Source organism: Mixophyes fleayi, chromosome 1 (assembly GCF_038048845.1).
Source record: "Mixophyes fleayi isolate aMixFle1 chromosome 1, aMixFle1.hap1, whole genome shotgun sequence".
NCBI lineage: Eukaryota > Metazoa > Chordata > Amphibia > Anura > Limnodynastidae > Mixophyes > Mixophyes fleayi.
The window spans coordinates 31,387,841-31,400,526 of NC_134402.1; the positions used below are offsets into that span (position 1 = coordinate 31,387,841).

Here is a 12,686-nt window from a genome sequence, read left to right on the forward strand (position 1 = left end):
GGATCCTATTTGTTATTACACAGCGATAGGACTAGCTTTCTATCACTGTTTATCGATCTGATAGAAAACTTCGTAGCACTGCAATTTATCACTAAATTTCACCAGGGTAGCTGTGTGGTACTCAGCTCATCAGCCATACTGACTGGCAGCAATCTCACCCCTCTGCCAGCCAGTCTTGGGTCCATCTGTGCATTAGTTCCTCAGCCTGCCAGCTTGTGAATGTGCCCCGGAACTGGAATCCCAGATTGAGCTTCCAGTTCTACTTTAAAAAAATTTTTTTTTATTGAATCAGAGCATTCCGATATTAATAATGGCTTTAATTTGGTCCATACTTGGCAAATTTCTCAAGTTGGCTTCCGGGAGCCTGCCGGGGGATGTGGGCGTGGTGGGGGCAGGGCTCCAAAATTTGTGTCTTTTTGGACCCGCTCCCGCGACGTAATGACGCGAACACGTCATTTACAGCAGGGGGCGGGGCCAAACACTGCGATTCCCGGGGAATCGCGGCATTTTGGACCTAATTCTGCCCTGAAGTGGGCAGATCCAGGAGATTGCCACACTCTGCCGGGAGTCCGTGAGACTCACACGAAATGCGGGAGTCTCCCGGACATTCCGGGAGAGTTTGCAAGTATGATTTAGTCAATGAAGCATTTCTTCAATATATTCTCCCCTGCTATCTTCATCCTTGCTAAATAGACTTCCTCGTACAGGCAATAGCTCACACTGACCAGGGGGCTAGATAAGTAGGTAGAAACCCTATCATAAATAGGCCTCTAAATGATGATGTGAATATGAGATACATCTACACAATCCCGTGTTTGAATGACATCGCTGTGGTGGTAGAAGCCCCCTTTAATAGCACAGAGAGCCTGCATGAGAACTATGAAGCGTTGTTTCCCTTTTTCACAAATCTAATAGGAGTTACCCTGAACTAGACGGTCACGTAGATTCCAATATTTCTCTAGGTTCTCTACCAAAATGGAATTTCACTGAAGACTCAGTTCCTGTTCATATCAAGCTGTAGTGTCTGCCACATTTTAAGGACAATTTTCCTGATGCCAAAGAAACATATTCCTTTCCCCCTGCCGGAGGGGTACAGCTATGGGTATGTACAGTAATATTTTGGGTGTTATATATATTTATATGAGTGTGTGTGTATGTAAGGCGTACTTATATACAGTACGGTTTTCTTTGCCACATGTACAGTATATGAAGGTTTGTCGTGGACATGCACTGAAAACTTTATTTGATATGAAAAACTTATTTCTCAAAGTGTAATGCAGCACTGTCCGTCATATCAACAATATGCACAAATTAACTAATAATTGTCAGTGTTGCTTTTCATGTCTATAGAGAGCTTAGTTGGTGACTAATCCTCTTCATAATAGGTACCAGCAGCCGTGGCACTGGCAGGCTGTAATTGGACACAGCCCAGTATACCGATGAAGAGGAACATATCACAGCGAAACTATTGTACCCAAAAGTTTTTGTTTTCATTTTATGTTTGTTTTTGCCACAGCCACGTGTAACTATACACATGACGAATGGGCTGTATTTAAATTATATTGAGTCAATGAATACAGGTCCTGAAAAACGCCAGAAGATTCCTAATTTCCCTATATTTTAAGTGCCTCTCCTTACTTTTTCCCAGTTTGAACTGTGCAAACCAGGACCTGAAAACATCTGAATCAAAGCAACCATTGGCACGATATAAGACAATGTACCATGCTACGGACCATCCCGGGACCAGTGTCATAAAGCAAGGTGAGTAACACAAAAGTTTTGCCTTCAAATATTAAGGGTCAGATTCGTAGTTGAACGCAAGCTTAAGCGTAACTTGCGATTGAAAAGGTCACACGCAGGCAGTGCCGTAACTAGACATTTCGGTGCCCTGGGCGAGACAGGGCACCGGCGCCCCCCTTCGAAGTGGGAGGGACATTTGCCAAGTGGGTGTGGCCAACCTAATGTGGGGGTGTGGCTAGAACTTTACTGAAAGAATTCTGTTACACATATTTGCAAATGCATGATATATATATCTATCAGAGCCAGATTTACACCTCATGGGGCCCTAGGGAAGATATTGGTTTGGGCCTCCCCCTTCACACACACAGTGGCCCCTCACATACACATAATACACACACAGTGGCCCCTCACATACAGAGCTGGATTAAGGCTTTGGGGGGCCCGGGGCACTTAAGGCAGGGGGGCTCCTATGATGTAGCATGGTTATCATTTTACACAAATAAACAGGCAATACAGTGTGCACTACTGTTAGTTGCACACAGCTCTGCCTGCACAAGCAGTACGTGGTGAAGCGGGGACATACCTCCCAACTGTCCTTTTAGTCGGACCAAATCCTGAATAAGCGAGACAGCCACCCAAATTCAGGGCTGTCCCATCAGATTCAGGACAGTTGTCAGACTGTCCTGCTCTCTCCTACCTGTCTTGGTCACTTTCATCACATGTAGCAGCTGGTTTCTTTAGCTCCGTTCCTTCTTGTCTTGATCCTGTGGATCCCTATTTTGAAAAAAATGGGTACATGAGATTTAGAAAACTCCAACCAGCCCCGTTGTTAAATCAATAGCACTCACGCTTTATAATTAGGCCTCCCCCCATTCCCAACAATAATATTCAGATTTAATAAGTAGACCTATTTCCCTCCAACCAGCCCCAACATTAAATTGACAGTATACCCATTTAATCAAAACTTATTTCCCTCCCTCCAAACAGTCCCAGCAATAAATAGCATTTACATTTAATAAATATAACCATTTTCCACAACCATCCCCGGCAATGAATAATTCATATTCACATTTAATAAATAGCCCTCCTCTCCAAAATCAGCCCCATGTTCAAATAATAGCCCCAAACCACCCCAGCATTAAATTAAATATTCTGTCACCTCACCTTAAATAATTAGCCCCCACCTTCACTCCACCATTAAATAGCCCACCTTCCACACTATATTAAGATCCTCCTTTCCCTCACACGCCTAATTAAAATACTGCAGCCACACACACTATATTAACAAACTTTCACTCCCCCCCCCCCCCCCCTGCAGCCATGGTCACTCACTCAGCCCCCCCCCAGCCGCCATGTTCACTCACTCAGCTCCCCCTCACAGCAGCCATGTTCACTCACTCAGCCCCCCCCAGCAGCCATGTTCACTCACTCAGCCCCCCCCCCAGCAGCCATGTTCACTCACTCAGCCCCCTCCCCCCCAGCAGCCATGTTCACTCACTCAGCCCCCTCCCCCCCAGCAGCCATCTTCACTCACTCAGCCCCCCCCAGCAGCCATGTTCACTCACTCAGCCCCCCCCCCACAGCAATGTTCACTCACTCAGCCCCCCCCCACAGCCATGTTCACTCACTCAGCCCCCCCCATGTTCACTCACTCAGCCCCTCCCCCCACAGCAGCCATGTTCACTCACAAATGTCTTGCTATTGCCTTGAAGTAAAATAACTCTGCATCCATTTTATTTGAAATGTAGAGCACAAATTTTTACGATAGCTGATGTTTCAGTAAATTGTTTGATGGAAAGTGGATTTAAATGTTAACTCATTGGACTGTATATCTAAGCAACATTTGCTAAATATCTTGTTTGATACTCCTGTCTTCTCTTGCGTGTTTTTAGTTATTTATTTTTTTGCCATGCAATACAATACAAAGTTGATCTCTGGATAGGTTTGTGCCCATTGCAGAGAGCCCAGAGGTTGGAGATAACTAAAAGAAGCTACACCCCCCCCCCCCCCCCCTGTACACATGTTCACTTATTCCCCGCTGTGAAGTCTTCTTTACTTATTCCTCCCCCTCCAGTACCTGTCCCTATTTAACAGTATTCTCCATTAATGGGATTAAGGACGGAGAAATCTCTGCTAACCCTTTCTTAAATAGCACAAAGTCGTGAATGCGGCTTTTGCTCTTTATGGACAAAATAGCAAACGAGGCCGGGTAATGGCAGATAAAATGTTGATAAATGTAGAGTTATGTATCTAAGCTGTGGTAATATCTATTCTATAACTATTGTGTGTGTATATTACACATTAAACCGCATGCAATTGGGAAATGGCTGAAGAAACTTAGTAATTCTAAATGGTAGAAAACTAATTAGTAGCACACAGTGCCAGGCAGCAGCTGCAAAAGTTAATGAATTTTTGGGATGCTTAAAAAGTGGAATAAAATATATTCGAGTCAAACATAAAATGACTACTGTATAAGTCACTAGTTAGACCAGATCTTGGGTACGGGTTTGACCATCTCACTGTAAGAAGAAATATAACAGAGGGATTGAATGAGACCGAGGTGATATAAACGCTGAGGGGGCAGGCAGTAGAAAAAATGCAGGCATACCAGGAGTTAACTTATCTGGGTGGTGGTAAAAATCTGAGCTACCAATCAGTAGAACCGGAAGGGGAGGGGTTAGGTTCCCAGAGGAGGCTTATAACATATAGGAAAAGGATATGACTTCCTCTTGCCTCTGGAGTAGTTACCCACCCACCCATCCCATATTTATAGTATTGGTATTGGTACTTGTGTTTGAAAGTGGCGGTTAGCAGCCCAATCAGCGGCCATTTTGTTACATTTAAGGCGTAGTAGGCACTCTCCCCTTTAAGGGATTGGGCAATTAGTCAGAATAGCCCTTCGGGGTTAAGGGGCTCCGCTTAGGTGGGCGGGCCTCAGCTAATATGCCAAATGGGGGAGTTTGGCATTTTACACCTAGTTGGGTCCAAATTAGTTTGGACAGAATTTACAGCTGGTAGGTGTGGCCTGGATGCTGATTGGTCTGTTTATATTGGCCACCAATTTTCCCCAGCAGGTTCACCTTTAATAAATTCCTGATCTTTCAAACGCCAATTCAAGTCTCTGTGTCTTTATTATAGTTTGTAAGTTTACTCTGGTAAAGGTAAAAGATGGTATTGTATGTGGTCCACCATAAGCGGTTTAAATCATGCTGGGGGGTTTGTTTTATCTTCCTTTGGATCAACACAATTAACGTTTACGAAAATATTGTACTTCATGGTCGTGTGTCTTTTTTCGAGCTTACTGTGTAATGTAGCTTAATGTAGCAATGTAAGAAGATCGACAATGAATTGTTCACCATGCCATTTTAATAACAATCATTTTGCCATTGTGCAGAGAAGCCCGCTGACGTTTCATTCCGGAGCTGTGTTCTCTCATCACTTTTCATCTGGCATTTGCTTTGGCTGTCTCTCATGCAACTTAGGAATTTGCTGTTCATTGGAACCCTGAACCCCGTCATCACCCGACTGAGCGGAGGAGACCCAGATATAGGTTTGTTTGGAGCGGGGTTTTCCCTCCTTTACCAATAGCTGTATGTACCTTATTGCACAGGACGTCTCTATACAGTTTGTGTATCACATTGCTTTTTATGAACACCACAAATAGTTTCCCATTTGTCCTGTATCTGGTGATTGTTTTACATGCATGAGAATAATTTTATTTTCACCAATTTTATTTACAGTAAGTAAATACACAAATGTCTTTGCGGTGTGTCAGTTCTTTGGTGTTTTGTGCGCTCCGTGGAATGGACTAATTATGGACCGACACAAAAGGAAACAGAAAGGTAATGACCGCAGGAAGTTTAATAAAAAGAGCAGTATTTTATTATCTTTTTATTTACTATCAAAGTTTATTTATATAGAGTTCTACCGTATTAAACAGTGCTATACAGAGTATATTCAATAATTTATATCAGTCATTTCAATATTAGTGCTTACAGTCTAAATTACCTACCACACATGCACAGTAGGGTCATTTTTGCCAGCTTCACGTTAACCTATCGGCATGTATGAAACCCACACAAACATGGGGAACACAAACACATAGATAGGGTCTTGATCAGGATTAAACCAATGACCCCAGTGCTGTGAGAGCAGCAATGCTAACCGCTCTGCTGCCCATATACCCAGCATGAAACCTCTTCACCACCTACTGTTGCCATCAATCTGATTTGTCAAACAATGTACATAAATTGTCATACCAAAATACTGATCATGCCTTGGCCATCACAAGCCATCCCTACCACATCCACGTATCATTCTACACATGATTGGTTTTTCAAGACCAGCCCAGGTTATTCCTTCTAACCCATGAATACTTTCCTGGGGGTAAATTTATCAAGCTGCGGGTTCGAAAAAGTAGAGATGTTGTCTATAGCAACCAATCAGATTCTAGGGGGTAAATGTATCATAGTCCGGTTTTTTCAACTCGCTGGAAATCGGCGAGTTGACATCTAAAATTTAAAGCAGCGCTGGCTTGCAAAAGCAAGTTTCCCTTTATAAGCCAGCGTCGCTTTAAATTTTAGCTGTCAACTCGCTGATTTCCAGCGAGTTGAAAAAACCGGACTATGATACATTTACCCCTAGCTGTTATTTTGTAGAAGTACTAAATAAATAATAACTAGTGGCCTGATTCATTAAGGATCTTAAATGAAGAGGTATCTTATTTCAGTCTCCTGGACAAAACCATGTTACAATGGAAGGGCTGCAAACTAGTTTTCTGTTTTGCACATAAGTTAAATACTGACTGTTTTTTCATGTAGCACACAAATACTTGATAGCTTATTTGTACACTGAAATTTAAAGTTGATATGTGTGTGCTACATGAAAAAACAGTCAGTATTTAACTTATGTGCAAAACAGAAAACTAGTTTGCACCCCTTGCATTGTAACATGGTTTTGTCCAGGAGACTGAAATAAGATACCTCTTCATTTAAGATCTTTAATGAATCGGGCCCTAGAATCTGATTGGTTGCTATAGGCAACATCTCCACTTTTTCAAACCCACAGCTTGATAAATTTACAACCCTGGACTTCAGATTAATTAAGAATAATTGTTAAAAAAAAATTATTCTAAAGATTTTTTTCAGCATTTACATCCAAAAACACAAGATTTAGGAAAAGTGGCAAAGCCGAGATCCTCTTTTTGCAACTGGCTAAGAACCAAATCGGCCTCTGTAGCAGTTATTATAAGATTTTGTAAAGAGGGAGAATATTGCAATGAAATAGAAATATTGCAATTCTTATTAAATGGACTATGCTGGGAGTGGGCTCAGATTTTTCATCTAGGCCCATTAGATACCGCTGCTTAGAAATTATAGGTGGAGCAATTCTTGTGTCATATGGGCATCCTGGTTCTATATGAGAACTAATCGTGCAAAATTAATCTTGCAAAAATACAGTGTCGGAATGAGGCATGAAAGCCCACCAGGGAAAACCAATGGTGGAGGCCTACTTAATGGCATGCACCGCCATTTAGGATGCATGGTCAGTCTCTAGCGGTATTAGCCTAGCAATTAACAACTGCCCGTGCCATTGTTGCTATTGGCTCATGTCCAAACATGACATAAGTGTCCCTGACAAGACATGCTGGTTTATATACACATGATATAGAATTACTGTGGACTTTGGCCGCATGATGGAAAGCTATGCATCCATAGTGATTCTATATACAAGAGGATTCTGGGGAAACTTATGAATTTAGTGAGGCTGTGTACATTGATTAGAATTGCTGTGCCCCACAGCAAAATTTGTGTGAGAGCCCAGAGATGCAGGCCCACTCTCCCAAGGCCTCCGCTCTTCTGTGCATGCATGGGAGAAGATGCCCCTGCTGTGCTCTTTGGAGCATGTACAGATCGGCACATGTGCAGTGAGGCCCGAACTCAGGAGATCAGAACAGGAGCTTTGAGAGGGTGACATTGCCCAGCCCTATCACCTATGGGTCCCATCACTTCTGCACCCCCTACGGTGGAGGTAAATCAGTCCATGTGCTTGCCCCCCCCCGCCCCCAATATGTGACGAGGAGAATGGTCAGGGTATATGTGTGACAAAGGGAGAATGGTGGAAGAGCATATATGTTCCGCTCTTAGATTGTCACATACACCCCATCCCGGCTCCCACCCCCATCTGACCCAGGGGTCCTGCTGTTGTATTCAGGGGAGGAGGGGTCTGGTCTTTACAGCAGCTCTGTGTAAGATCTCTGTGCAAAGCACTTATGATGTCACCAGTGCTGTATCCTACATTAACCAGTTCCATATTAGCTGATTTGAACTTGACTGATAATATCAGGTTGCTATGACATATAGTTACTGTCAGCTTTGTATATAGCATTTCACGTAACTTTTCATAAGCCTGTCTGTGTAAACTTTAATTCACTTGAGTTTTGTTTTTAATTTATACACTAATTATATATTTAGGTATTCTATCATGTTTGTGCAGGGTTCCAGGGGCAAACGCAGGATTTTTAAGGGGAGGTTTCTGCCCCCTCCCCAAAAAAAAAATTGGAGAGAGCGCGAATACGCAGCAGCTCCATTTAGGCGATTCTGAATTGGACAGCAGCCGCGGCGCTGTCAAAGAACCGTCCGCGGCATTGCTGTATTGTACTACAATACAGCACTGCCACGGACACTCCTTTGACAGCGCCGCGGCTGCTGTACAGTGCCGCTCGTTCGCGGAGGGGAGGGGTTTCTGGAGAACCAGAAACCCCCCCCTGCGTGCGCCCCTGGGTTCCTGAAGTTTATAGGCAGTTTGTTATAAACCTAAGTAACATAATCTATATTTGACAACTTTTTCTCCTCTCCCTCCTGGAGGGTAGGTGAAGTGAGTGTGCGGAGGGGGGCTTGAATCGTGTAATTTTGCTGCCCCCTTTTCCAACACAATGACACAGTTTGTGTAATTTTGCCACAGTGGGTGGAGCCAAAATGACGCGATTCACTGCAAGCCCCATCCCACCCACTATAAGGAAGTGGGCACAATGCGGGAGAACGGCATGCTCTCCCAGGAGCTCGGGAGACCTACCCATTATTCAGTAGCCATCTGGGAGAGTGGGCAAGTATGACATAATGCCCATTTATAAGGACAGGTTAGCAATTCAAACCGGTCTCATCTACATCTGTCACAACAGGCATGTTGCTTAGTGTTACAGAAGTATATGCAATCATTTGCATACAATTTTGATTATGAATTGCGTCCTATTTTTCTCAGATACAGACAGACTTGATGACCTTCATTCCTCAATCCTATCTCTGTCGCTGACGACTGCGCTGTGCGTGCTCTTCTCTGTGTGCGCCTCAGTTCCTACGCTCCCAGCACTGTATCCAACGTTCATCATCCAAGTGATAACTCGCTCCTTCCTTTATGGAGGAAATGCTGCATTCCTGGCTATAGTGTAAGCAACAATATTTGAAATACAAAATAAAAATATTACATGTAAATATGTTAACAAGAAGGAAACGGGGAGGGCACACGGCAGGCTCTGCCAGTCTGGTTCTGCTTATATGTATCTGAGTTCAGTTTGCCATAAATACAATTGATCACCGTGAAGTACTTGTCTTGAAATCAGAATATAGCTTAAATGTTTTAATGTTGAAGGCATATTATCATCAAAACTGAGTATACTGAGTATACCCCTAATCAGGGGCGCACCCGTGTGTGTGTGTGGGGGGGGGGGGGGGGAGGGTTCCTGGTGCCTGGAAACTCCCCACCCAGCCTGGGGCACTGTATGCATGAGGGGGCTTACCTGTGTATATGATGGGGATAGGTATTGCCTGTGTATATGATGGGGGTAGCACTGTCAAAATTATAAACACACCCCCATGTATACTGGTCATGCCCATTGGTGGCATGGTGAGGAAACCCCTCTCTAGAATTCTGAAATCCTGCGTTTGAATCTATCTATCTATCTCCAGTGGTATTGTTGCCTACTCTCCCGGAATGTCTGGGAGACTCCCACATTTCTGGGAGCTCTCCCGGGACAGCAGAGCAACCTGTCCACTTCCTTAGTGAAGTGGATGGGGGCAGGTCCTGGCTTAATGACGCGCTTCACGCGGTCACACCCTCAAGAATTGGCAGCGAGATCACAAGGGCTTTCTTACCTCTTTGTCCTTATTACCCAGTATTGTTTTATTACTGTGTTAGTCCCCAATTGTAAAGTGCTACGGAATTTCCTGGCGCAACAAAAATAAACGTTGATGATGATGAAATGTCGGCAGGTATGTTACTTTTTTTTTTCTTCTAGATTCCCACCCAGATACTTTGGAAAGCTGTATGGACTGGCGTTGACTCTTTCTGCACTGATAGCTACTCTGCAGTATCCAGTATTTCATATCATACAGACACACCTGGGTGGTGACCCTTTCTATGTAGGTAACCAGATATTTTGATCCTGCTTTTTGTATGGGTTGGTCGTGTTACTGATGACCGTATCTTCCTGATTTCTAAGGTCAACATTGCTCTACTGATCCTGATGCTGCTGACAATTCTCCACCCAATCAATGTTTTCCGTGTTTGCAAACAAGAGAAGAGAGAAAGGGAAGCAACAGAACGACAATACGGATTGTACTAAGAACCAGGGTAATTTTGTTATTCAGAAGGTCCAGATTTAGGTAGGACACCCCAATATGGTGTAGTTAAAATAGCTGCAAGCACCTTCTCCAGATGCCACATCCTTGTCGAAAATGTGTATGCTTAGAACTGTTCTTTTCTAAATATTACATATCTACCATATGGGAAAATAAATGTCCCTAAGAGGAATCCTCATATTGAAACATATGGAACTCCTTATGTGAAATAAATAATTCATGCCAGTGAAAATTTCGACAAAGTAGATTCATCTCCAGTGCGCGCACTCCGGAGGCCTCTGCATCACAATGACAACTTCTCTCAATACCAACAGACGAGAAGTTGACTGAAGCAAGTGACATGCATATGAACCACAGACGTTATATGGTAACCTCTTACAATAACGGTGCACGGAAGGCTGCCAGAGTAGCGGTATTGAATTGCGGACCGGATATGGATAGCTTTATTATAATTGTGCAAATCAACTTCCTTGACAACGGATTGAAACAAACGAATATTAAATCGAGCGGACAACAAGGATTGTGATCCAAGTAGACAAGGAGATTGGGATTCTCATTATATTTTATACTCAGATAAGACATTTTTGTATTTATCGAGCTTTGTAATTGATTTTATAAGCATTGTTATTTTAGTCTGTGATTGGACACTGCGGGTATAAAATCGACCCAAATCTACCCCTCCCCCATACACCATTAAGTCACTGTCAAAACGCGTTGGTGGAGTGTGGGAACGTTCCAACCTTCTTTCCTGTTTAACATCTGAGAGAAGCTATATCCGGTGACTTCAGTACAACCCACGAGGAACCTACCATCTTTATGAGACACTGTAATTTCACATTACCTCTCTAGTAGGGAGACTTGCATTTGCATATTGGATGATTTTGTGGGTTTTTTTATATATTGTTTTACCATGTGCATGTGTTTTTATTATCCATTAAAAATTGAACATTTTGCAAAGAGGTAATGCACTAGATCTGCTATTATTTCTGATTTCATGTACACATTTCAATGGGAGGAGTGTTTGTGACGTAGAGGAACAGATGGAGGCGAATCTGCTTAAAGTATATTGAATAAGGCTCAATATACTCCCTAAAGGGGAGATAACCCATGTTGGAGCCTATTTTTTGGGGGGTATCTTGGGATCTCTGGGAGAACATTTAGAATTTTCACTGATTAAATTTGAACATTTTTTGTTGTTTAATCACCAAGGTCAAGGTGAATCACGTTTGCCTTTGTTGATGTATTTACACTGTTTATGTTTTGTGTCCACATATCTGCTAACATTTTGAAAATAAGGGGAAAATATGAGAAGAATAAACAATGGATCACAGCTTTAAAATAAGTATCCATTTATTGTTATACATTGCAGAGAGCTGACAGAGCAGATTTTTTCTTTTATTTATTTATTGGGGTCTGTCCCGATGCCCTGTCTGTCTGAACCATTGTCCAACAGTCAGAATGATACGAGGTATCCCCTATTCACCGTCGCTCGGCACAGAAGCAGTAAACCACGTCCCGACTGCAGATTTTGGAAAGTTGGATGAAGAGGGAACATTGCAATAATATTTGGCATAGGGTAGCAAAAAATGGCTACATAGTAAGCTGAAAGTATCATATTGGGGTCTATTTATTTAGTATAAAAATGCTCGATCTCCGGGTGTTTTGACCACAGAGATTCTGCTACTCCCTACCTATCAAAACCTACAGCCATGCGATCCCTACCAGACTATATTGCTGCTTTATCTGCAAATAATTGGTAAATCTATTTAACAATGGTTGTGCCGGAACATGTACCTCCGCAATCCTCCTTTCGCTATCGCAATCTGACACTCTTACCACTGCCAGCCAGTATCAATGGGCAACGGGTATCACTCAGGGCCGGATTAACCCGAGGTCTAACTGGGCTACAGCCCAGGGGCCTCGGGCATCCAGGGGGCCCTTAAAAGTGCTCAGCAGCATTATTGATTGGGCGGGTGCGCCCCTGGCCCCATCAATGCTGCTGAGCCTGTCACTGCAGTCCTTCCACGGCGCACAGTAATCTCCTTACTGAGGAGATCTTGTGAGAGTGAGGTTGCGCCCTCCCCACCCCAGGAAGCCGCTTGGTGTTGGTTAAATCAGGAACCTGACTGCTGGGCCTCATTAGGTCCATCCAAGTCTCAATATCCTTAAATCCGAGCGGGAGCCTTGCTCGACCGTCATCACACTGTGCCCCTTGTTATTCTGTGCCCCTCATTATTCTGTGACCCTCATCACACTGTGATCCGTATTGTTCTGTGCTCCTCATCACACTGTGCCCCTCGTTATTCTGTG

The 12,686-nt window shown here is 43.4% G+C and overlaps 1 protein-coding gene across 1 annotated transcript in view; it reads left to right on the top strand.

Annotated features, from left to right (window-relative positions):
* Positions 1 to 11,282, top strand: part of LOC142120565 (equilibrative nucleobase transporter 1-like) — a 53,986-nt gene extending 42,704 nt beyond the window's left edge. Inside the window, exons 7-13 of the mRNA XM_075194184.1 lie at positions 963 to 1,102; positions 1,649 to 1,761; positions 5,135 to 5,290; positions 5,481 to 5,582; positions 9,001 to 9,184; positions 10,034 to 10,157; positions 10,238 to 11,282. Coding sequence (XP_075050285.1) covers positions 963 to 1,102; positions 1,649 to 1,761; positions 5,135 to 5,290; positions 5,481 to 5,582; positions 9,001 to 9,184; positions 10,034 to 10,157; positions 10,238 to 10,360 — 942 coding nt within the window. The 3' untranslated portion in view covers positions 10,361 to 11,282. The remainder of the gene's footprint in view (positions 1 to 962; positions 1,103 to 1,648; positions 1,762 to 5,134; positions 5,291 to 5,480; positions 5,583 to 9,000; positions 9,185 to 10,033; positions 10,158 to 10,237) is intronic.
* The last annotated feature ends 1,404 nt before the right edge of the window (positions 11,283 to 12,686 follow it).